At 38.5% G+C, this 22,584-nt stretch overlaps 1 protein-coding gene across 4 annotated transcripts in view; it reads left to right on the top strand.

Annotated features, from left to right (window-relative positions):
- Positions 1-5,246: 5,246 nt before the first annotated feature.
- The window catches only part of CDK15 (cyclin dependent kinase 15), a gene marked incomplete at both ends in the record, with an annotated part of 86,375 nt that continues 69,037 nt past the window's right edge, over positions 5,247-22,584 (top strand). For 2 of the 4 annotated variants that reach the window (XM_082630825.1, XM_082630824.1), the window contains 4 exons: positions 5,247-5,369; positions 6,091-6,240; positions 6,445-6,539; positions 13,252-13,331. In XM_082630825.1, the coding sequence (XP_082486951.1) occupies positions 5,247-5,369; positions 6,091-6,240; positions 6,445-6,539; positions 13,252-13,331 (448 nt within the window). The remainder of the gene's footprint in view (positions 5,370-6,090; positions 6,241-6,444; positions 6,540-13,251; positions 13,332-22,584) is intronic. The other 2 variants (XM_082630827.1, XM_082630826.1) reach the window with 2 other exon arrangements.

The following is a 22,584-nucleotide window of genomic DNA, read 5'->3' as shown; positions in this document are numbered from 1 at the left end:
TCCTTCACCTAATCATTTTAGCATCCATTGATGATTGTTGCTTAGAAGTATTATTGCATTAGGGATTGCATAATAGTGAATTTTCTACTTCTGTCGTTTCTTCTGTACTTATTAGCTGGAATTCTTCCGTGAAGAATTTCCCCCTCATTAACTACTTGATAACCCTGGAAAAATAATTTGTATAGAAAAGACAAAATAAACACTTGATTTTTCCCCTTTATTTATCAATATTCTGAGTAATGAATTGCTGCACTAGAAACCTCCAAGTGGTCATTTTTATTTAGAATCACTATGAAGTTATGGATTTTACATATTTGGTGTGTTTCAATCCATTGCAGTCATTATTCTTTTTGGTGTTCAAATTGTCCCATGTTAAGGCAAATGGGAGTCCTTTCAAGTTGGTTCCTGTGTCCTTTTTTTTTTTTTTTTTGCAGTACGTGGGCCTCTCACTGTTGCGGCCTCTCCCGTTGCAGAGCACAGGCTCCGGACGCACAGGCCCAGCGGCCATGGCTCACGGGCCCAGCCGCTCCGCGGCATGTGGTATCCTCCCGGACCGGGGCACAAACCCACGTCCCCTGCATCGGCAGGCGGACTCTCAACCACTGTGCCACCAGGGAAGCCCCCGTGTCCTTTTTGACGTGACTCCACTGATTTAAGATGAGCCTTGGGGCTTCCCTGGTGGCGCAGTGGTTGTGAGGCCGCCTGCCGATACAGGGGACACGGGCATGAGCTGTTTGTATATTATGGAGATTAATCCTTTTTCAGTTGCTTCATTTGCAAATATTTTCTCCCATTCTGAGTGTTGTCCTTTCATCTTGTTTATGGTTTCCTTTGCTGTGCAAAAGCTTTTAAGTTTCATTAGGTCCCATTTGTTTATTTTTGTTTTTATTTTCATTACTCTAGGAGGTGGGTCAAAAGATCTTGCTGTGATTTGTGTCAGAGTGTTTTTCCTATGTTTTCCTCTAAGAGTTTTACAGTGTCTGGTCATACATTTAGGTCTTTAATCCATTTTGAGTTTATTTTTGTGTATGGTGTTAGGGAGTGCTCTAATTTCATTCTTTTACATGTAGTTGCCCAGTTTTCCCAACACCACTTATTAAAGAGACTGTCTTTTCCCCATTGTATATTCTTGCTTCCTTTATCATAGATTAGGTGACCATATGTGCGTGGGTTTATCCCTGGGCTTTCTATCCTGTACCATTGATTTATATTTCTGTCTTTGTGCCAGTACCATAGTGTCTTGATTATTGTAGCTTTGTAGTATAATTTGAAGTTGAGGAGCCTGATTCCTCCAGCTCCAGGTTTTTTTTTTTTTCTCAAGATTGTTTTTGCTATTCACGGTCTTTTGTGTTTCCATACAAATTGTAAAATTTTTGTTCTAATTCTGTGAAGAATGCCATTGGTAGTTTGATAGGGATTGCATTGAATCTGTAGATTGCTTTGGATAGTATAGTCATTTTCACAATATTGATTCTTCCAATCCAAGACCATGGTATATCTCTCCATCTGTTTGTATCATCTTTGATTCCTCTCATTAGTGTCTTATAGTTTTCTGAGTACAGGTCCTTTACCTCATTAGGTAGGTTTATCCCTAGTATTTTATTCTTTTTCTTGCAATGGTGAATGGGATTGTTTCCTTAATTTCCTTTTCTGATCTTTCAATGTTAATGTATATGAATGCAAGGGATTTCTGTGCATTAATTTTGTGTCCTGCAAATTTACCAAATTCATTGATTAGCTCTAATAGTTTTCTGGTGGCATCTTTAGGATTTTCTATGTATAGTATCATATCATCTGCAAATAGTGACAGTTTTACTTCTTCTCCAGTTTGTATTCCTTTTATTTCTTTTTCTTCTCTGATTGCCATGGCTAGGACTTCCAAAACTATGTTAAGAGTGGCAAGAGTGGACATCCTTGTCTTGTTCCTGATCTTAGAGGAAATGTTTTCAGTTTTTCACCATTGAGAATGATGTTTGCTGTGGGTTTGTCATATATGGCCTTTATTATGTTGAGGTAGGTTCCCTCTGTACCCACTTTCTGGAGAGTTTTTTTATCATAAATGGGTGTTGAATTTTGTCAAAAGCTTTTTCTGCATCTATTGAGATGATCATATTGTTTTATTCTTCAATTTGTTAATATGGTGTATCACATTGATTGGTTTACATATATTGAAGAATCCTTGCATCCCTGGGATAAATCCCACTTGATCATGGTGTATGATCCTCTTAATGTGTTGTTGGATTCTGTTCACTAGAATTTTGTTGAGGATTTTTGTGGCTATGTTCATCAGTGACATTAGTCTGTAACTTTCTTTTTTTGTAATATATTTGTCTGTTTTTCACTTAAAAGTATATATTGATGATCACTGCATGTCATTACATAGAGTTGTTTTTTTTTACAGCTGCACTCCATTGGCTGTAGGTAGATTATTTTTAATGTTTCTGACACAGACTTCACATTATTTCTCATGTTAATATCTGTTGAATGTTTATGATTATCTACATATTCTAGAAAGGTTATAATTAGACCAAAATTCCTAATGATCTGGCTAAATCAAATAAAGACAGAATGCAAGATTAGAAAAAGTGCAAACTCTCAACTAAACATAGCTGTTTGAATACACACCAATTGAGAAAGGAAAAAAGACTCCAAAATTGTAGGGTGGGAGTATCTAGTCTGAAATTATTAATAACCTATAATTTTACTGCTAATTTAAAAAAATGGCTGCCATTTGCCAACACAGATTCCCTGCAAACAGAACCTCAAGCAAAAGCTTACATGCAGGGCTCCCCTGGTGGCGCAGTGGTTAAGAATCCGCCTGCCAGGGCAGGGACATGGGTTCGAGCCCTGGTCCGGGAAGATCCCACATGCCGCAGAGCAACTAAGCCCGTGCACCACAACTACTGAGCCCGTACTCTAGAGCCCGTGAGCCACAACTACTGAGCGCGCATGCCTAGAGACCATGCTCTGCAAGAGAAGCCACCGCAGTGAGAAGCCCACACACACAATGAAGAGCAGCCCCCGCTCGCTGCAACTAGAGAAAAGCCCACACGCAGCAACAAAGACCCAACTCAGCCAAAAATAGATAAAATAAATAAATCTATATTTAAAAAAAGCTTACATGCAAACACTTCATTTTGAGGGGGAGGGGTCATTGCAATCCCAGGGAAGTAGAAATGAGAGAGAAAGGGAAGTAAAGGAGGGAAGAAAGGAGAGCATAAATGGAGCATGTTTCTGAGCTGGCTTCAGCTCCACAACAAACATCTCTAGTTTCATAGTGGAAGTCCTTCCATGGGACTTCCTGCATTCCTCTATTGTGTCACCTGGCCCTTGCAGGTAGTTGCTAGAGAAGCCAGAGCCTCTGTTGGTCCATTCCGACTGGTGGCCAGACACAGGGGTCTCTCCTTGTCAGCTTCTGGTGTGAGCGATCTTTGGTCTATGAGTAAGAGTGGCCATGCTTCAAGACAGCATAGTGGGTTTCTCCTACTAAGAAGCCAACCAGACCCTGAGGCAGGTCCGGCCAATCTGGAGTGACACATAAACTGGGTCTGATTCACAATTCAAAATGAAATCATCAAAGTCTTCTGTCCTTATTCAGAAATCTTTGGTAACAAAAATTGTTTATCACATAGAGCTAGAAAATATCTTGTCATCTAATATTTTTCCTTGACTTTAAACAAGACCATAAGTTATTTTATTTTTGAAAATTCTGAAGGGTATTTCACAATTTCCCTCAGTAGCCCATTCTAGTATCTAAACATACCATTTTAAACTTAAAAAAAATCAAACTATTCTATTTTAGCAACTTGAGACTTAGATCAATTACCCCTAGGCTAATAAAAATGCTAATCTTTTAAAAATTCTGAAACTTACAATAATTAGAGGGTGATAAAGAATAACTGCCTCAAACCTGGTCTGGGGTATAACTTTTCTATAACAAAATTCACAATCTTTTAGGAAGAAATCAGCATTTCTGATAAAATGTATTATAATCAAATTATGTTCAATTCTAATGGAATTAAACATTTTGAGAAACTAGCTTCTCTCACTCTCTGTTGATTATCAGGCAAAAGTTTAATCGTTTAACAAAATATTCTTTTTTTGTATTAGTGTAACTAGTCTGTTGTTGCTGTTGTGTTTACTAAATGTCTCTAATTGGAATGAATCTTTGAATTGACTTGTTTTAGGTCTCTTGTGGCAATTTTGAAATGAAACTTCATACATGCTCATAATTAAATTATCTGAAAGGCTTTTCTTGCAAGGTTCAGATATCAAATATATATAAATATTGTTGTGATAATAGACATGACTTATTTTTTCCTTAATGATTGTGTGTGTGTTTATGTGTGTCTTATTTTCCGTCTCACTCTAATTAGCACATTATAGTGACAATGACCTTAGGAGTCTATGAGAGAGAAAAGTTCTGTTCAAAGACTGCAAACTAGCTTGAGGTAGTTCCTTGACATGTCATGGTATTAATATAGTAAATGTTAATTACATTTATGTGGAAGGAAGGAGGCAGGGAGAGGGGAGGAGAGAGGGAGAGAAGGAGCTATTTCATACAAACTTCTCTCTCTCCACCATTGTGTAACACTGTTACCTGTTTAGTAATAAGAACAACACAGGTGCTCACTAGATAGTTTTTGAATTGGTGAATGAATGAGTACCCGTTGGGACTCTTAGTTACACTATTGCATAAAGGCAAAGAGATGGAGTAGATATCTTCAGCTTTCTTCCTGTTTTAGGGTTCTGTGGTTTCTTTGACTACTAAAAGTTGGCTAGGTTACAAATTTATTTTGAAGTCTTAAAAACAAAATACTTTCAGATGAAGGGCAGGAGGAAAATACTCCTTAACATATCTGCTTTAGCACCAGGAAAGCCTAATAAATATTATCAATAATATGGATAAGCAATGTAAATTCATAAAAACTGTGTATACCAGTAGCACTAACTTGTGACTGGAATAAGAACTTTAATTGTGCCAAGTTTTATTCTTGCCAATATTAGCTGTCCTGGTTTCAGTTGCGCACATATGAATGCAGGCGGCCGCCTTTCTGATGTGTAGTTTCTTGCACTGATGAAGAAAAACTGCTGAAGTCATGAGGCTGCTCCAAGCAGAGCCCTCATGTGAGTCATATGAAAGCCCCAGCATTGCTGACCTCTGGCACAAAGGGAGTGAACAAGGACAGGAGAGGCAGAGGGAGAGAGGTTCAAGTGCCGGGTTTTCTCCTTGAACCTAGAAGATTATGGGTCAAGAGCTGTGTGCAAAGACTCTGCAGCCTGGATGCAGCTGCCATTGCTGTTGGGAGGGAGGCGATGCACACAGCCGTCAGAGGAGTGCTCCGGAGATGATGGAGGCTGCGATCAAGGTATTTGTATTCCAGGAGCAGCATCCTCCTCTATCCATAAACCGAGGAGTTCAGAGGCTCCCTTTCTGTACCAGGGTCTGGTTTTCCTGCACTAGGTCTAAAGCAATAAAAAGAAAATTCTATTAAAGTCACAGAGGATTTGTGACTGTTGTTATCAAATTTGGAGATATCCTTTTAAGCCAAAAGGGAAAACTAATCCTATGCTTTGGGCTGCATGAAACTCACTTGACTTGAAGTCGAGAAAGTTATTCTCTTGAAATCTCTGAAGTACTAAATTAGAGAGCTGAACCTCAAAAAGCAAGCTGCAGTAATGGTACCCTACGGATTAAAAATTTCAGTAATTAGTTCATGTTTATTAGCAGTGTTATACTAGAAAATTTTTCTCCTAAAAAGAGAAATTAAGGGGACACGAAAAAAAAAAGTGTAGGTTTAACAGAAAAATTTGAAACCATCCATCAAAGAAATTTAGGTTAACCTAAGTGTTTAAAGATATATTTTTAGGTGAAGAGAAAATGTTGTGTTTCAGCAGTTGATATCATTATTTTATTTATTTATTTATTTTAAGGAACTGATGCTCAGGAAAGGTGCCTTTTGGGCGTGTAGGAAGCTTGGAAAACATTTGAAGAGTTAACATCAGGCAAATAAAGGAAAAGTGGTTTATGCTAGCCATTGAGTCTTGACTTTGCATAAATTTTATTCCTGCACTTTCCCTTTTCTCTAGCTAACAGACCTAAAAGAAGCATCATGTTCCATGACTTCATTTCACCCCAGGGGACTTCAGGCTGTCCGTGCCCGGAAGTTCAAGAGTAAAAGGCCACGGAGTAACAGCGATTCTTTTCAGGAAGAGGATCTGAGTCAGGGTTTTCAGTGGGTGAGTGAGCAGCTGATGTTGATCAAGAATTTAATGTGTGCTTGTCTAGAGAGGCTGGGCCTTATTTCCAGGGCAATTACTGAGCAGACCTTCCCAAGTACATTCTGCAATGCTGTCTAATTTCTCTGGGGGGAGAAAAAGGCAACACTAAAAAAATGCTCTTTTCTTTCCCCCCTCTCATTCCTCCTCATTCCCCTTATGCAGAGGAAGAGCCTCCCCTTTGGGGCAGCCTCATCTTACTTGAACTTGGAGAAGCTGGGTGAAGGTTCTTACGCTACAGTTTACAAGGGCATTAGCCGGTGAGTGACTCATTACCTGGGAGAGACTAGAGATGAGGCTCTCACCCCCAGGATTTGACATTATGAAGCCAGATGACACAGGACAGAAGTTCGGGACCTATGCAAGACTCCATAGTCAATAGGGAAAGACATGATTATTGAAGTAGCCTTGAAAGAAAACAAACTTCCCCTGCCCCAATTAAAATAAGCCCACTAATTTATCAGCTTTTCCTTTCTTTGATTCAATTCAAATTAAACTTTCTCAACTATTGACCCAAAGAACAATTACTGCTCTTTACCTGGTGGGAAGTACAGTTGATTAGGTGTCTCTACAGATATTTTCATATCCCCCCATTCAGCCCAAAATACAATGACAGAGGTTTGCAATGGCAGCCTTGAGTTTTCTCCTTCCTTCTTCCACTTGGCCTTTGTAGAAGAAACTGAAGTTGGTTTCTACAAAGTATGATATATTATGCAAAGAATGATTAATCCTGGGTATTCTACACTTGCAATTCTACACAAAATGGCTGGAGAATAAAAAGATTGTTAATCCAGAAAGCAAGTGCCCATTTTGGCTAATAAAAACTTTGTTAAACGTATTTGAAAGATTCACAAACTCCACAGCTTTTAGTCAAGGTGGGATAGTCAAAAGGTCTGATTTCTTTAATTTATGTTACTCCAATGGAGAAAAATAATGGCTCAAAGTAGTTAAATGTTAATTTTAAGAATTTAATATAAATACAAGACTATTATTTATCTTAGGACTTGTGTTATAATTTTTACTTGTTAAAGAGGATTTTGGAGGAGATACCATTTTAAATATATTATGTAAAAATAGGATTTAATTCACTTCCATAAACTATCTTAGGTACTAAGAATATAAAAGATTTCCTCCAAGGGATTCAGCCTAGTAATAGAATGAAAAATACATTACAAATATATACCCTGTCCAAGTGCACAGAGATATATGTAACAGTGTATTAATTGCAGCAAGATTTATAATAGAAAAAGTAAAAACCTGGTTACAAATATCCATTAATGGAGGACTGGCTAAATTATCACTATATAATGAAATAGCATGCAACCATCTAGAGTATAAGATGTATGAAAAGATGCCCAATATTTTATGAGAAACAAGCAAGTTACAGAACAATATATGATCTCATTTAGAAAAAAAGCACTGTTCATGTATAAATTTGTATGTGCCTAGAGGAATCTGGAAAAATATACAAGGGATTATTAAAAGTAGCTCCTTCTAGTGGTTGAAACTGGAATGGAGAAAGGTCACTCAAACTTTTCACTTTATTTCTTACCACAAAAGCATTACATTTATAATTTTAAAACATATAGAGATAAATGTCAAAAAGGCATTTGATAAATTCAACATCAATTTCTAGTTTTTAAAACTCTGAACAAAATAGGATTAGAATGATAATTACTCATTATGTTGTAGAATAATTTCAAATCAATAGCCTACATACTTTTTCTTTGTTAAATACTAGAGACATCACCATTAAGTTAGAGGTAGGGCAAGACTGCCCACTATTCTCTGTTGTTAAAGATTATCATAAGCATTCTAGCCAATGCAACGAGGAAAAAAAGACTGAATATAATTTTTGTGGATTATAGAATTGTCTACCTAAAAAAACCCAAGAGAATCATTTAAGAAACTATTAGAAGTAGTGAGATAGAACAATAAGGTGATCAGTTACAAAATCAAAATATACTTATCAAAAGTTGTCTTATGTATTAGCAATAACCATTTAATAGAAAATACTGTAGGGGAAATTATTCTCAAAAAGCAACAACAAAAAAAATCATTACAATAAAAAATGGGCAGGATTGGGACTTCCCTGGTGGCGCAGTAGTTGGGAATCCACCTGCCAATGCAGGAGACATGGGTTCAATCCCTGGTCTGGGAAAATCCCACATGCCATGGAGCAAGTAAGTTTGTGTGCCACAGCTGCTGAGCCTGCACTCTGGAGCCCGCAAACTACGACCACCAAGCCCGTGTGCCACAACTACTGAAGCACACGTGCCTAGAGCCCGTGCTCCGCAACAAGAGAAGCCATCGCAATGAGAAGCCTGTGCACCACAGCTAAGAATGGCCCCTGCTCAACGCAACTGGAGAAAGCCCACGCGCAGCAGCGAAGACCCAACGCAGCCAAAAAAAAAAAAAAAAAAAAAGGGCAGGATTTATATAAAGATTTAGTAAGGGACACAAAAGACTTGAAGAAAAAGCCAGAAAGGCATTCATTCATTCTACTCATATTTATTAAGCACCTACTCTGTGCCAGGCACTATTTTAGCCAATAAGGACTCATTGGAAAACAAGAGACAAAAATCCCTGCTCTTATGGAGTGTATGTTCTAGTGGGGCTGAGAGAAGCAATAAACAAATGAACTCTTTGACTGAGTTTGTCAAAGAGTGAAAATGCTTTGGAAAAGAATAAAACAGGGAAGAGGAATAGGGAGTGCCAGAGTGGGGTGGTGAATTACTATTTTAAATAGTGAGAGAGGAGGCCTCACTGAGAAAGGAACATTTGAACAGAGACTGACAAAGGTGAGGCGTGAGCTGTGTGAGTGTGTAGTGGAAGAGAGTTTCAGGCAGAGGGAACAGCAAGTAGCAAATCCCTGAGGCAGGAGCAGGCCTGGCACTGGGCTGGGAGAATGGAAGGATGTGAGGACAGTGAGGAGTTGCAGATGCAGTAGGGCCTTATATGGGGTCTTGTAGATCATTTCAGGGACCCTTGTAAGGATATTTGGATTAGAATATCTAGTAGTACAAAGATGTCAATGATTCTGTAATTTAGAGTTTTAATGTATTCTAAGTATGTTCAAAAGCTACGATAATTAAAATAGTGTAGCACAAGTATAAGACAGATCAAAGAAATATGATCTGTAAAAGTCCAGAACAGTCACAAATCCAAGCATTAGTAAGATCTAATATACAATCATGGTGGCGTGTCGAATCAGCAGGGAAAATAAATAAATAAATAAACAGTCCAATAAATGGAGTTGGGACGATTGTTAGCAATTTGGAAAAGGTAAATATACAATATAAATTCCCAGTAGATTAAAGAGTTAAATGAAAAAGGAAACATACAAGAGCTAGAAGAATAAACAGGGGAAGTCTGTGTAACTTTTGGACTGGAAAGGTCTGTCTATATGTAACACTTAAGTCAGAACCTGTACGGGAAGATTGGACATGTCCGTGGTGCCCCATCTATCCAAGTACGTTCTAGGGACCCCCCCCAGTTCTGAGACACCTGACTAGAAGTTTCACTGAAACCATTACCATTGTCCAATTGACACGGGTAACCCTAGAACAAAATAAAATGTGATCCTTTATTGTAGGTGCTCTCAGCATCTTTAAAATGTTGATGTGTACCATGACTCTCTAAAAAAGATGAAGAAGGGCCTCCCTGGTGGCGCAGTGGTTGAGAGTCCGCCTGCCGATGCAGGGGATACGGGTTCGTGCCCCGGTCTGGGAGGATCCCATATGCCGCGGAGCGGCTGGGCCCGTGAGCCATGGCCGCTGGGCCTGCGCATCCGGAGCCTGTGCTCCGCAACGGGAGAGGCCACAACAGTGAGAGGCCCGCATACCGCAAAAAGAAAAAAAAAAAAAAAAAAAAAGATGAAGAAAAATTTTAAAGTATAAAGCATTTTCTAAACATATTTGAACAGAAAAATTTAGGGTAGGGGATAGGGAGAATTTCACAGAGCTATGTTCTGGGTAAAACATTTTGGAAAATACTGAGCATCATAAAAATTTTTAAGTTTAAAATTTCAAAGATATGATAAGGCAAACAAAAGAAATTGGTGAAAAGTATATGCAAAATTATTTCAATAAAAAATGGGCAAACAGGTAAACCACAAAAGAACAGAAAAGACCAATAACCTTATGAAAACTCAGTTCCACAATTATTTAAAGGAATAGAAATTAAAATGTGATAATCCTTTTTACCTATTAAATAGGCCAAAAAATGAAGATAAAAACATGCCCCCCAAAAAGAAACCCCACATTTATGGGGATATGTCAAAGATACCTAGGAGCCAACTGAAAAAGCTCCCAAAGAGCAAAGGTGGAAACATTTGAGCAACAAAATAAATAAAATAGTATTTATTGGGTTGTAACCCAAAGTTTAAAGTGACTATGAGGGCTTCCCTGGTGGCGCAGTGGTTGAGAGTCCGCCTGCCGATGCAGGGGAAACGGCTTCATGCCCCGGTCTGGGAAGATCCCACATACCGCGGAGCAGCTGGGCCCGTGAGCCATGGCTGCTGAGCCTGCGCGTCCGGAGCCTGTGCTCCGCAACGGGAGAGGCCACAACAGTGAGAGGCCCGTGTACCTCAAAAAAAATAAATAAATAAAGTGACTATGAGTCCATAGTACTGTAAATAAGTGGTTCGGTTAATTAATAAATGGGAGAGAAGAGACAAATTTCCAGATAATTTATGCAGATAACCCACCCTCAAGGTGGTGGAGCGTAACTTTCCAGTACTTAAGTGTGGGCTACTCATAGTGACATTCTCCCAAAGTTTAGTATGGAAGGGGGTGGGGGGAGAATAATTTTACAGTGAAGAAACCTGACAAGTATTACCTGAGCCAGGTGATTAAGGCCACATCAAAAGCCGTAAATTCTGATGACAGTATGTACCTTTAATATGATGTGATGAAACCAAAACCCATAACTGTGGTCTAATCATAAGAAAAACATCAGAAAAATTCCAATAGGTATCCTACAAAATACTTGACCAGTACTCCTCAGAACCTTTAATGTCATCAAAAACAAGGAGTGTCTGGGAAACTGTCACAGCCAAGAGGAGCCTAAAGAGACATGACAACTAAATGCAATGTGGTGTCCTAGAAGAGATCCTGGAATAGAAAAGGGACGTCAGGTAAAAACTAAAGAAGTCCTGGTAATCATATTGCAATATGTATATGTATCAAATCAGTTTTTTCTCTAATGTTGAACATTTCAGCTATTTCTATTTTTTTCTATTGTGACTAACACAATGAATGATATCTTTCATGCATTTGGAAGTACTGAAATCTTTGTTAAGTAACTATTGAGAAAAATTCCTGAGTGTGGTAGTTTTATGGCTTTTCACACATATGATCATGTTGCATTCCCCCAAATTTTACCAATTTACAGTGCAACCCACAACAAGCAATACAATTTTACTGAAAAAAAAAACCTAAAGAATTCCTAATAAACTAAGGGCTTTAATTAATAATAATATATCAATGTTGGCTCATTAATTTAACAAATGTGTCATACTGATATAAGATGTTAACAACCGAGGAAACTGGATGTGAGGTATATGAGAATTTTCTGTACTATCTTCTCAACTTTTCTGTAAATCTAAAACTTTTCTAAAATATGAAATCTTAAAGCAACAACAACAAAAAAAAACAAACAACGCTGCCTGCTGTTGGCGAGAGGGTGCTGGAATGGCCAGGCTCACGACCAGTTAGAGGTGTGATCACTCTGCGGCACAATTTGGGAACATGTGTTCAAAACAATAAAAATTTGTGTACTGCATACTCTTTGATTTAGCAATTCCACCACGACCCTAAGAAAATAACAGAGGCTGTATGAAAAGATTTATCTACAAATATGAACAAATATGATCGTCCAGGTATTTTTATAATAGTCAAAAATTAGAAACAATGTTAAAATATTTGGAATTGGCAAAATATATTGTACATATTTATATGATGAAATGTTACTATTAAATGTCAAATAATACAAGAATGACTAACAGAAAAAGTTAAATGGAGGAAAAACAAGTTCCTAATAATACGATGTGAATCCCACTGTATTAAAAACAATATACTGGGCCTCCCTGGTGGCGCAGTGGTTGAGAGTCCGCCTGCCGATGCAGGGGATACGGGTTCGTGCCCCGGTCTGGGAGGATCCCATATGCCGCGGAGCGGCTGGGCCTGTGAGCCATGGCCGCTGGGCCTGCGCATCCGGAGCCTGTGCTCCGCAACGGGGGAGGCCACAGCAGTGAGAGGCCTGCATACCGCAAAAAAAAAAAAAAAAAAAGAAGAAAAAATAAAAACAATATACTTATACTTACATTAAAATCTTCTCTGTTCTCTGGCATTTAGCTTACATCAGCAAACAGAACAATGAATAAGGGGAGAGTAAGAGATGAAGAGAGAGAGAGAATGGTGGGACTGGGCAAGTCTGGTAGCACCTAGGAGGCAATTGTAAGAATTTGGCTTTTATTCAGAATGAAATGTGGAGATGACGGTGGGTTTTGAGCACAGAAGTGACTTGTTTTGACTTTCACTTTAAAAAAGATGCCCTGGGCTACTGTTGGAAGTAGACAGTAGGGGTACAAACATATAAGCAGAAAGACTGTTAGGAGGTCATTACAATAATTCAGATGAAAAATAAGAATGGGTCAAACAAGTGCACAAAGGGAAATAAAAGAAACAATATACATCAAAATATGAAGCTGGCTTTGTTGGGTTATTTTTTTCTGTGCTTTCCCATATTCTCCATATTTTCTGTAATAAATATATATCACTTTGGTAAAGAGAAAACAATGGCTTGATATATACATATGACTTTTAAAACTTTTTTATTTTGAGAAACATGTACATTTCATATACTGGAATAAATTTTGAAGGAAAGCTACTTTTGCTAAACCATCCTTAGTATAAATTGCTGCTATGGGCCATGTCAACAAATCTGTGCCCTTTCCCCCAACTCTTCTAGGATAAATGGACAACTAGTGGCTTTAAAAGTCATCAGCATGAATACAGAGGAAGGAGTCCCATTTACAGCCATCCGGGAAGGTAAGAACAGTAGAGTGGACCCAAGGGATATTTTAAGTTTTTGATTTGATAAAAATGCATTGAGCCTATCCATTCAGCATCTAGCTTTTTATATTTATAGAAGTAATGTTATAATTGCAATTTTATTCTTCACACCAGTTTTCCAAATCATTTTATTACTTATTCCTGAAGAAATTAGAATTCAAAACTATTATATTCGTTGACCCAAACTATGAACTCAGTGAGTATTTACTAAATATCTTCTGCAAGTTTGGTCCCATGCTAAGTGCTAAGGCTGTATCTATATAACCCTAGAAAAAGCCATACAAAAGAGAAAGTAAATAATATACTCACACAAATTCTCAGTAAGCAGTTTGCCTGAAAATAAGTCGTTGAGATAGCATTTGAAAAACTCCTTAGGAAAACGTGTATTTTTAGTGTTATGCCTGTATTTTCTCTGAACCCTGGACAGTAGAGCAAGTGGGTGAGAAGTTTGGTGGCATCAGATAGACTTGAGCTTCAATCTTAGATATACCAATTACTAGTGGTGTGACCGTGGGTAGATTACTTTTCCTATTTAAGACTCAATTTATTGCAGAAAGAGGATAATAGTACCTATTTCACTGAGCTGTTATGAGGCTTTAATGAGAATATACATATAAAACACTAATCATAGAGTTTTATCTTCATAGTTCAACAAACATTGACTATTATTATTATTCTATTTTTTTTACTTTCCCTTAGTGATGTCTTGTTCACTATCAAGATAACTAACAATTTATAATTTAAAAATCAAGAAGCCAGTATAGTGAAAATAAATCATTAAAATGCAATCTATTAACCTTTTTACATAAGCCATTTGAAATAAAATGGTGGCGCAGTGGTTGAGAATCTGCCTGCCAATGCAGGGGACACGGGTTCGAGCCCTGGTCTGGGAAGATCCCACATGCTGCGGAGCAACTAGGCCCATGAGCCTGCACGTCTGGAGCCTGTGCTCCACAACAAGAGAGGCCACGATAGTGAGAGGCCCGTGCACCGCGATGAAGAGTGGTCCCCGCTTGCCACAACTAGAGGAAGCCCTCGCACAGAAACGAAGACCCAACACAGCAAAAATAAATAAATTGATAAACTCCTACCCCCAACATCTTCTTAAAAAAAAAAAATGACAGGATTGCTATTCATTTCATCAAAAACCCAAAGAAATGGCTTCTCCCTGGTCTTTCTTTCTTCCCTTTTAACTACTTCACCTTCCCTTCCTTATGGAGCACATCCTGTACGCAAAGCATGCTGCTGGGTGTTGTGAAGAATAAGAAAAAGCCTGATCTTTGCTCTCTATCTTTTCAGTTGTAACAGAGCAAATGATTCAAGTTGCAACCAGTGTTATGGTGGAGGTAACAAAGACCTTGTAAACTGAGATGAGAACAAGTCAATCTCAATGTGGCTAATAGAGTCAATAGAATTTGAACTGAGCTTGGGAGGATGGGTCATGCAAACAGGCATGGAAAAAGGAATTCAGAAAATGAGTTTATAACTGAATTTGATGCCATTTTCAAAAGTCTTCCAGAGCCCCTGGGAAATACATCATTTTGAATTTCAGGAGAAGGGCCAAATGACTATCAGGTTAGCCGGGGATTTAGTCTGGTAGGATCAGGTGCATTCTGGAGGAAAGTGTGGCCTTAAGTGTTTAATATAATGGAAGCTGTACTTAGTGATGTATGTATTAGTGGTCCCCCTAAAAGGATGATCAGATTTAGAAAGAGATGTGTGGATAGGCTAAAGAGGATTTCTGAGCATAATAGACATCCCCAGGTCACCAGCATAAGGGGAGGGTCTCTAGGCCCAGGTTCACCCTGTTCTCATGGTGTTTCCTTTGTGAGCTGAGCTTGCCTGTTGCTTCAGGCCTGGCTCGCTCAGATTTTGCCCACAGCCAACATTTTCGGGATGACATTTGAGTTTAACAGTGAAAACTTTTGCCGGTTTTGCTAACAGATGGTTCTTAGCATGGTTCAGAAAAACTGGATGTGTATTGCTCTGTATGCTAAGTGTTTCTTTTATTGCATATTTACCGAGGAATTGCCTCTCCATCACAGGTGTTTGCAATTACATTTAGTATTCAACTATGGACTTTTCTTGGTTTGTTTTATGGACTTACCTTACTGAATGCTTTGCTTGTTTAATATGAAAAACCACAAAAGGATTTTTTTTGACACATTTGAGGTTGTTAGGCATCCAGTTTCCAACAATGGATGTTTCTTTTTCCACCAGTGTAAAAGCTGGGAGCCCTTCATAGAGGAGCCCTCTCCCCTCAAGAAGACATGAGGCCTCATTTGAAAACTTTGGCATTGTCCCATTTTTCCTGTAAGAACTTTAAGGATGTGAGACCAGGGAGACAGGAGGTTAAATGAGAAGGGCTGAAAGGCAAAAATAAGAACAGCTGGAGTTCATTAGTTAAAATCCAGGGTCACTAGCTAAAAAGGCAACTGAAAGCCACGTGCAGAAAAACTAAATGAACAATACAGACTTCTCTAAAAAACCTTGAAGTAGGAAATACTTTTCCTGAACACTCTGGCTGCTCTAATGGTATATCAGCCAAAGATTTATTGAGTAGGATTTTACTACATGTACAGTCTCTCTACATACAGGTAGAAAACATGCAGCAGTTTATTAATCTGGTCATTTGGAATACTTTTTGATTGTAACATGTAATGTTATAAATTAGCAAATGTATGAACAGCACTAAGGAAAATACATGTGCCAGATATTTTTCATGTGTTACCTCTTTCAATCTTCTTAATAACCTTTGGAGATAGAGATTATTACGATTCCAGTACAGAGCTATGATTCAAACCAAATCTCTCTGATTCAAAAATCCATACAATCTCTTAGCATTCATTCCATGAGTATTTACTGAGCACCTATTTTGGCCAGGTACTCTGATGGCTGCTAGATACACAGCAGCAGACACAATAGGCGTGTTCCCTACCCTATTCCTCTGCTAATTAAAAAGATTAGCCACCTTCATAGCAACTTAGGGAATCTTTCATAACTAGCTGTATAATTATATATATTTTTCCAAGTTTGCAAACATTTTTTTTTCTTTTTTTTAATACATTTTTATTGGAGTATAATTGCTTCACAATGCTGTGTTAGTTTCTGTTGTACAACAAAGTGAATCAGCCATATGCAAACATATACCCCCATATTCCCTCCCTCTTGAGCCTCCCTCCCACCCTCCCTATCCCACCCCTCTAGGTGGTCACAAAGCACCAAGCTGATCTCCCTGTGCTATGCGGCTGCTTCCCACTTGCTATCTATTTTACATTTGGTAGTGTATATGTGTCCATGCCACTCTCTCACTTTGTCCCAGCTTCCACCTCCCACCAACACCCCCAATGTCCTCAAGTACATTCTCTATGTTTACATCTTTTTTCCTGCCCTGCCACTAGGTTTATCAGTACCATTTTTTTTAGATTCCATATATGTGTGTTAGCATACAATATTTGTTCTTCTCTTTCTGACTTACTTCACTCTGTATGACAGACTCTAGGTCCACCCACTTCACTATAAATAACTCAATTTCGTTTCTTTTTATGGCTAATATTCCATTGTATATATGTGCCACATCACATATACCTAAACGTTTCGATGGACGTTTAGGTTGCTTCCACGTCCTGGCTATTGTAAATAGTGCTGCAATGAACATTGTGGTACATGACTCTTTTTGAATTATGGTTTTCTCAGGGTATATGGCCAGCAGCGGGATTGCTGGGTCATATGGTAGTTCTATTTTTAGTTTTTTAATGAACGACCATACCGTACTCCCTACTGACTGAATAAATTTACATTCCCACCAACAGTGCAAGAGGGTTGCCTTTTCATCAAACCCTCTCCAGCATTTTTTGTTTGTAGATTTTTTGATGATGGCCATTCTGACAGGTGTCAGGTGATACCTCATTGCAATTTTGATTTGCATTTCTCTAATGATTAGTGACATTGAGCATCTTTTCATGTGCCTCTTGGCCATCTGTATGTCTTCTTTGGTGAAATGTCTATTTAGGTCTTCTGCCCATTTTTTAATTGGGTTGTTTGTTTTTCTGATATTGAGCTCCATGAGCTGTCTGTATATTTTGGAGATTAATCCTTTGTCCATTGTTTCATTTGCAAATATTTTCTCCCATTCTGAGGGTTGTCTTTTTGTCTTGTTTATGGTATCCTTTGCTGTGCAAAAGCTTTTAAGTTTAATTAGTTCCCATTTGTTTATTTTTGGTTTTATTTTCATTACTCTAGGAGGTGGGTCAAAAAAGATCTTGCTGTGATTTATGTCAGAGTGTTTTTCCTATGTTTTCCTCTAAGAGTTTTATAGTGTCTGGTCTTACATTTAGGTGTTTAATCTATTTTGAGTTTATTTTTGTGTATGGTGTTAGGGAGTGTTCTAATTTCATTCTTTTACATGTAGCTGTCCAGTTTTCCCAGCACCACTTATTGAAGAGGCTGTCTTTTCTCCATTGTATATTCTTGCTTCCTTTGTCTTAAATTAAGTGACCGTATGTGCATGGGTTTATCTCTGGGCTTTTTATCCTGTACCATTGATCTATATTTCTGTCTTTGTGCCAGTACCATAGTGTCTTGATTACTGTAGCTTTGTAGTATAATTTGAAGTTGAGGAGCCTGATTCCTCCAGCTCCAGGTTTTTTTTTTTTTCTCAAGATTGTTTTTGCTATTCACGGTCTTTTGTGTTTCCATACAAATTGTAAAATTTTTGTTCTAATTCTGTGAAGAATGCCATTGGTAGTTTGATAGGGATTGCATTGAATCTGTAGATTGCTTTGGGTAGTAGAGTCATTTTCATAATATTGATTCTTCCAATCCAAGAACATTGTATATTTCTCCAACTGTTTATATCATCTTTGATTTCTTTCATCAGTGTTTTATAGTTTTCTGAGTACAAGTCTTTCGCCTCCTTAGTTAGGCTTATTCCTAGGTATTTTATTCTTTTTGTTGTGATGGTAAATGGGATTGTTTCCTTAATTTCTCTTTCTGATTTTTTGTTGTTAGTGTATAGGAATGCCAGAGATTTCTGTGCATTAATTTTGTATCCTGCAATGTTACCAAATTCACTGATTAGTTCTAGTAGTTTTCTGGTAGCATCTTTAGGATTTTCTATGTATAGTATCATGTCATCTGCAAACAGTGACAGTTTTACTTCTTGTTTTCCAATTTGCATTCCTTTTATTTCTTTTTCTTCTCTGATTGCCGTGGCTAGGACTTCCAAAACTATGTTGAATCATAGTGGCGAGAGTGGACATCCTTGTCTTGTTCCTGATCTTAGGGGAAATGCTTTCAGTTTTTCACCATTGAGAATGATGTTTGCTGTGGGTTTGTCATATATGGCCTTTATTATGTTGAGGTAGGTTCCCTCTATGCCCACTTTCTGAAGAGTTTTTATCATAAATGGGTGTTGAATTTTGTCAAAAGCTTTTTCTGCATCTATTGATATGATCATATGGTTTTTATTCCTTAATTTGCTAATATGGTGTATCACATTGATTTTCGTATATTGAAGAATCCTTGTATTCCTGGGATAAATCCCACTTGATAATGGTGTATGATCATTTTAATATGTTGTTGGATTCTGTTTGCTAGTATTTTGTTCAGGATTTTTACATCTATGTTCATCAGTGATATTGATCTATAATTTTTTTTGTGATATCTTTTTCTGGTTTTGGTATCAGGGTGATGGTGGCTTCATAGAACGAATTTGAGAGTGTTCCTCCATCTGCAATTTTTTGGAAGAGTTTGAGAAGGATCGGTGTTAGCTCTTCTCTAAATGTTTGATAGAATTTGCCTGTGAAGCCATCTGGTCCTGGACTTTTGTTTGTTGGAAGATTTTTAATTACAGTTTCAATTTCATTATTTGCAGTAGGTCTGTTTATATTTTATAATTCTTCCTGGTTCAGTCTTGGGAAATTGTACCTTTCCAAGAATTTGTGGTTGTCCATTTTACTGGCATATAGTTGTTTGTAGTAGTCTTTTATAATCCTTTGTATTTCTGTGGTGTCAGTTGTGATTTCTCCTGTTTCATTTCTAATTTTATTGATTTGTGTCATCTCCCATTTTTTCTTGATGAGTCTGGCTAAGGGTTTATCAGTTTTGTTTGTCTTCTCAACCAACTTTTAGTTTTATTGATCTTTGCTATTGTTTTCTTTGTTCTATTTCATTTATTTCTGCTCTGATATTTATGATTTCTTTCCTTCTACTGACTTTGGGTTTTCTTTGTTCTTCTTTCTTTAGTTGCTTTAGGTGTAGGGTTAGATTCTTTATTTGAGATTTTTCTTGTTTCTAAGGTAGGATTGAATTGCTATAAACTTCCCTCTTAGAACTGCTTTTGTTGCGCCCCATAGGTTTTGGGTCGTTGTGTTTTCGTTGTCATTTGTTTCTATGTATTTTTTAATTTCTTCTTTGATTTCCTCAGTGATCTCTGGTTATTTAGTAGTGCACTGTTTAGCCTCCATGTATCTGTGTTTTTTACAGTTTTTTCCTGTAATTGATTTCCAGCCTCATAGCATTGTGGTCAGAAAAGGTGCTTGATATGATTTCAATTTTCTTAAATTTTCCATGGCTCGATTTGTGACCCAAGATGTGACCTATCCTGGAGAATATTCCCTGTGCACTTGAGAAGAAAGTGTGTTCTGCCACTTTCAGGTGGAATGTTCTATAAATATCAATTAAATCTATCTGGTCTATTGTGTCATTTGAAGCTTGTGTTTCCTTATTTATTTTCTGGTTTGATGATCTGTCCACTGGTGTAAGTGGGGTGTTAAAGCCCCCTACTATTATTGTGTTACTGTCGATTTCCCTCTTCATGGTTGTTAGCATTTGCCTTATGTATTGAGGTGCTCCTATGTTGGGTGCATAAACATTTATATTTATTATATTTTCTTCTTGGATTGATCCCTTGATCGTTATGTAGAGTCCTTCCTTATCTCTTGTAACAGTCTTTATTTTAAAGTCTATTTTATCTGATACGAGTATTGCTACTCCAGCTTTCTTTTGATTTCCATTTGCATGCAATATATTTTTCCATCCCTTCACTTTCAGTCTGTATGTGTCCCTAGGTCTGAAGTGGGTCTCTTGTAGACAGCATATATATGGGTCTTGTTTTTGTATCCATTCAGCCAGTCTGTGTCTTTTGGTTGGGGCATTTAATCCATTTATATTCAACGTCATTATTGATATGTGTGTTCCTATTACTATTTTCTTAATTGTTTTGGGTTTGTTTTTGTAGGTCCTTTTCTTCTCTTGTGTTTCCCGCCTAGAGAAGTTCCTTTAGCATTTGTTTAAAGCTGGTTTGGTGGCGCTGAATTCTCTTAGCTTTTGCTTGTCAGAAAAGCTTTTGATTTCTCCTTCGAACCTGAATGAGATCCTTGCTGGGTAGAGTAATCTTGGTTGTTGGTTTGTCTCTTTCATCACTTTAGGTATATCCTGCCACTCCCTTCTGGCCTGCAGAGTTTCTGCTGAAAAATCAGCTGATAACCTTATGGGGATTCCTTTGTATGTTATTTGTTGCTTTTCCCTTGTTTCTTTTAATATTTTTTCTTTGAATTTAATTTTTGATAGTTTGATTAATATGTGTCTTGGTGTGTTTCTCCTAGGGTTTATCCTGTATGGGACTCTCTGCACTTCCTGGACTTGGGTGACTATTTCCTTTCCCATGTTAGGGAAGTTTTCCATAATCTCTTCAAATATTTTCTCAGACCCTTTATTTTTCTCTGGGACCCCTATAATTTGAATGTTGGTGCATTTCGTGTTTTCCCAGAGGTCTCTGGGATTGTCTTCAATTCTTTTCATTCTTTTTTCTTTATTCTGCTCCTCAGCAGTTGTTTCCACCATTCTGTCTTCCAACTCACTTATTCGTTCTTCTGCCTCAGTTATTCTGTTATTGATTCCTTCTAGTGTATTTTTCATTTCAGTTATTGTATTGTTCATCTCTGTTTGTTTGTTCTTTAGTTCTTCTAGATCTTTGTTAAACATTTCTTGTATTTTCTCAATCCGTGCCTCCATTCTATTCCTGAGATTCTGGATCATCTTTACTATCATTACTCTGGATTCTTTTTCAGGTAGATTGCCTGTTTCCTCTTCATTTATTTGGTCTCGTAGGTTTTTACCTTGCTCCTTCATCTGTGACATATTTTTTTTCTGTCTCTTTGTTGTTGTTGTTGTTGGGTGGGATTGTGTTCCTGTCTAACTGGTTGTTTGGCCTGAGGCTTTCAACACTGGAGTCTGTAGGCTGATGGGTAGAGCTGGGTCTTGGTGCTGAGATGAGGACCTCTGGGAGACCTCACTCCAATGAATATTCCCTGGGGTCTGAGGTTCTCTGTAGTCCAGTGGTTTGGACTCAGAGCTCCCAGTGCAGGAGCTTCAGCCTGACTGAAGCTTGTGAACCAAGATCCCACAAGTGCGTGGGGTGGCAAAAAAAAAGAAAAAGAAAAAAGAGAAGAAAAAACAGAAAAAAGGAGAACAATAACAAAGAGTAAAGAATAAACTTAGACTAGGAAACTAACAGATATGTTAGAAAGAATATAAAAATAAAAATATAGATGAAGGTAAAACAGAACCACAATTGTAAAAAAGAGAAGGAAAAAAGAAAAAAAATGGTGGAAAAGGCCTTGGCTGTGGAGGATGAGGCCTAGGCAGGGGCGGGGTTTGGGCAGTGGGCAGGGCCTATGCTTAGGACCCAAAGGGCTGGAAAAGGCCCTGTGGGATGGGGGCAGGGGTGAGGCTTAGGCTCAACAGAAGGGGCCCAGGCATGCCTCTGGTCTCAGAGGGTGGGGGACCTGGCCTGGGAGGCCAGCAGGCCTCCTGGGCCCGAGTGGGTGGGGCAAGCACCCTCTGCTCCTCTCCTGCTCCTCCGGTCCTGGAGGGCCCCTCCCACCTGCCCCTCCTGTTCTCCCCTGCCCTCCCTCCTATGCCCCCAGGACCACTGTGGCCTGGAGGGGGCCTCTGAGAGCATAGGACCTGGCCTGAGAGCCAGGCAGGCTCCCAGGCCTTTTGGGCAGTGGAAACGCTCGTCACACTCCCCCCTGATCCAAGACCCCGAGGGTCCCTCCAGGAATGGGAACCCCTCCCCACTTCCAGCCACCCCTCAGGGGCACTGATCCTGTCTGGCCTCCACTTCTCCTTCCTTCTTGGTTCCCCCATGTCCTACCAGTTTGCTTGGGGGTTCCTCCCATCTCCTTGGGCATCGAGGTCCCCCACCAGCATCTGGCAGGCTCCC

Source organism: Mesoplodon mirus (assembly GCF_964341445.2).
Source record: "Mesoplodon mirus genome assembly, chromosome: 8".
Classification (NCBI taxonomy): domain Eukaryota; kingdom Metazoa; phylum Chordata; class Mammalia; order Artiodactyla; family Ziphiidae; genus Mesoplodon; species Mesoplodon mirus.
The sequence above is the reverse complement of the archived record's forward strand: the minus strand, read 5'-3'. Positions and strand labels throughout refer to the sequence as shown.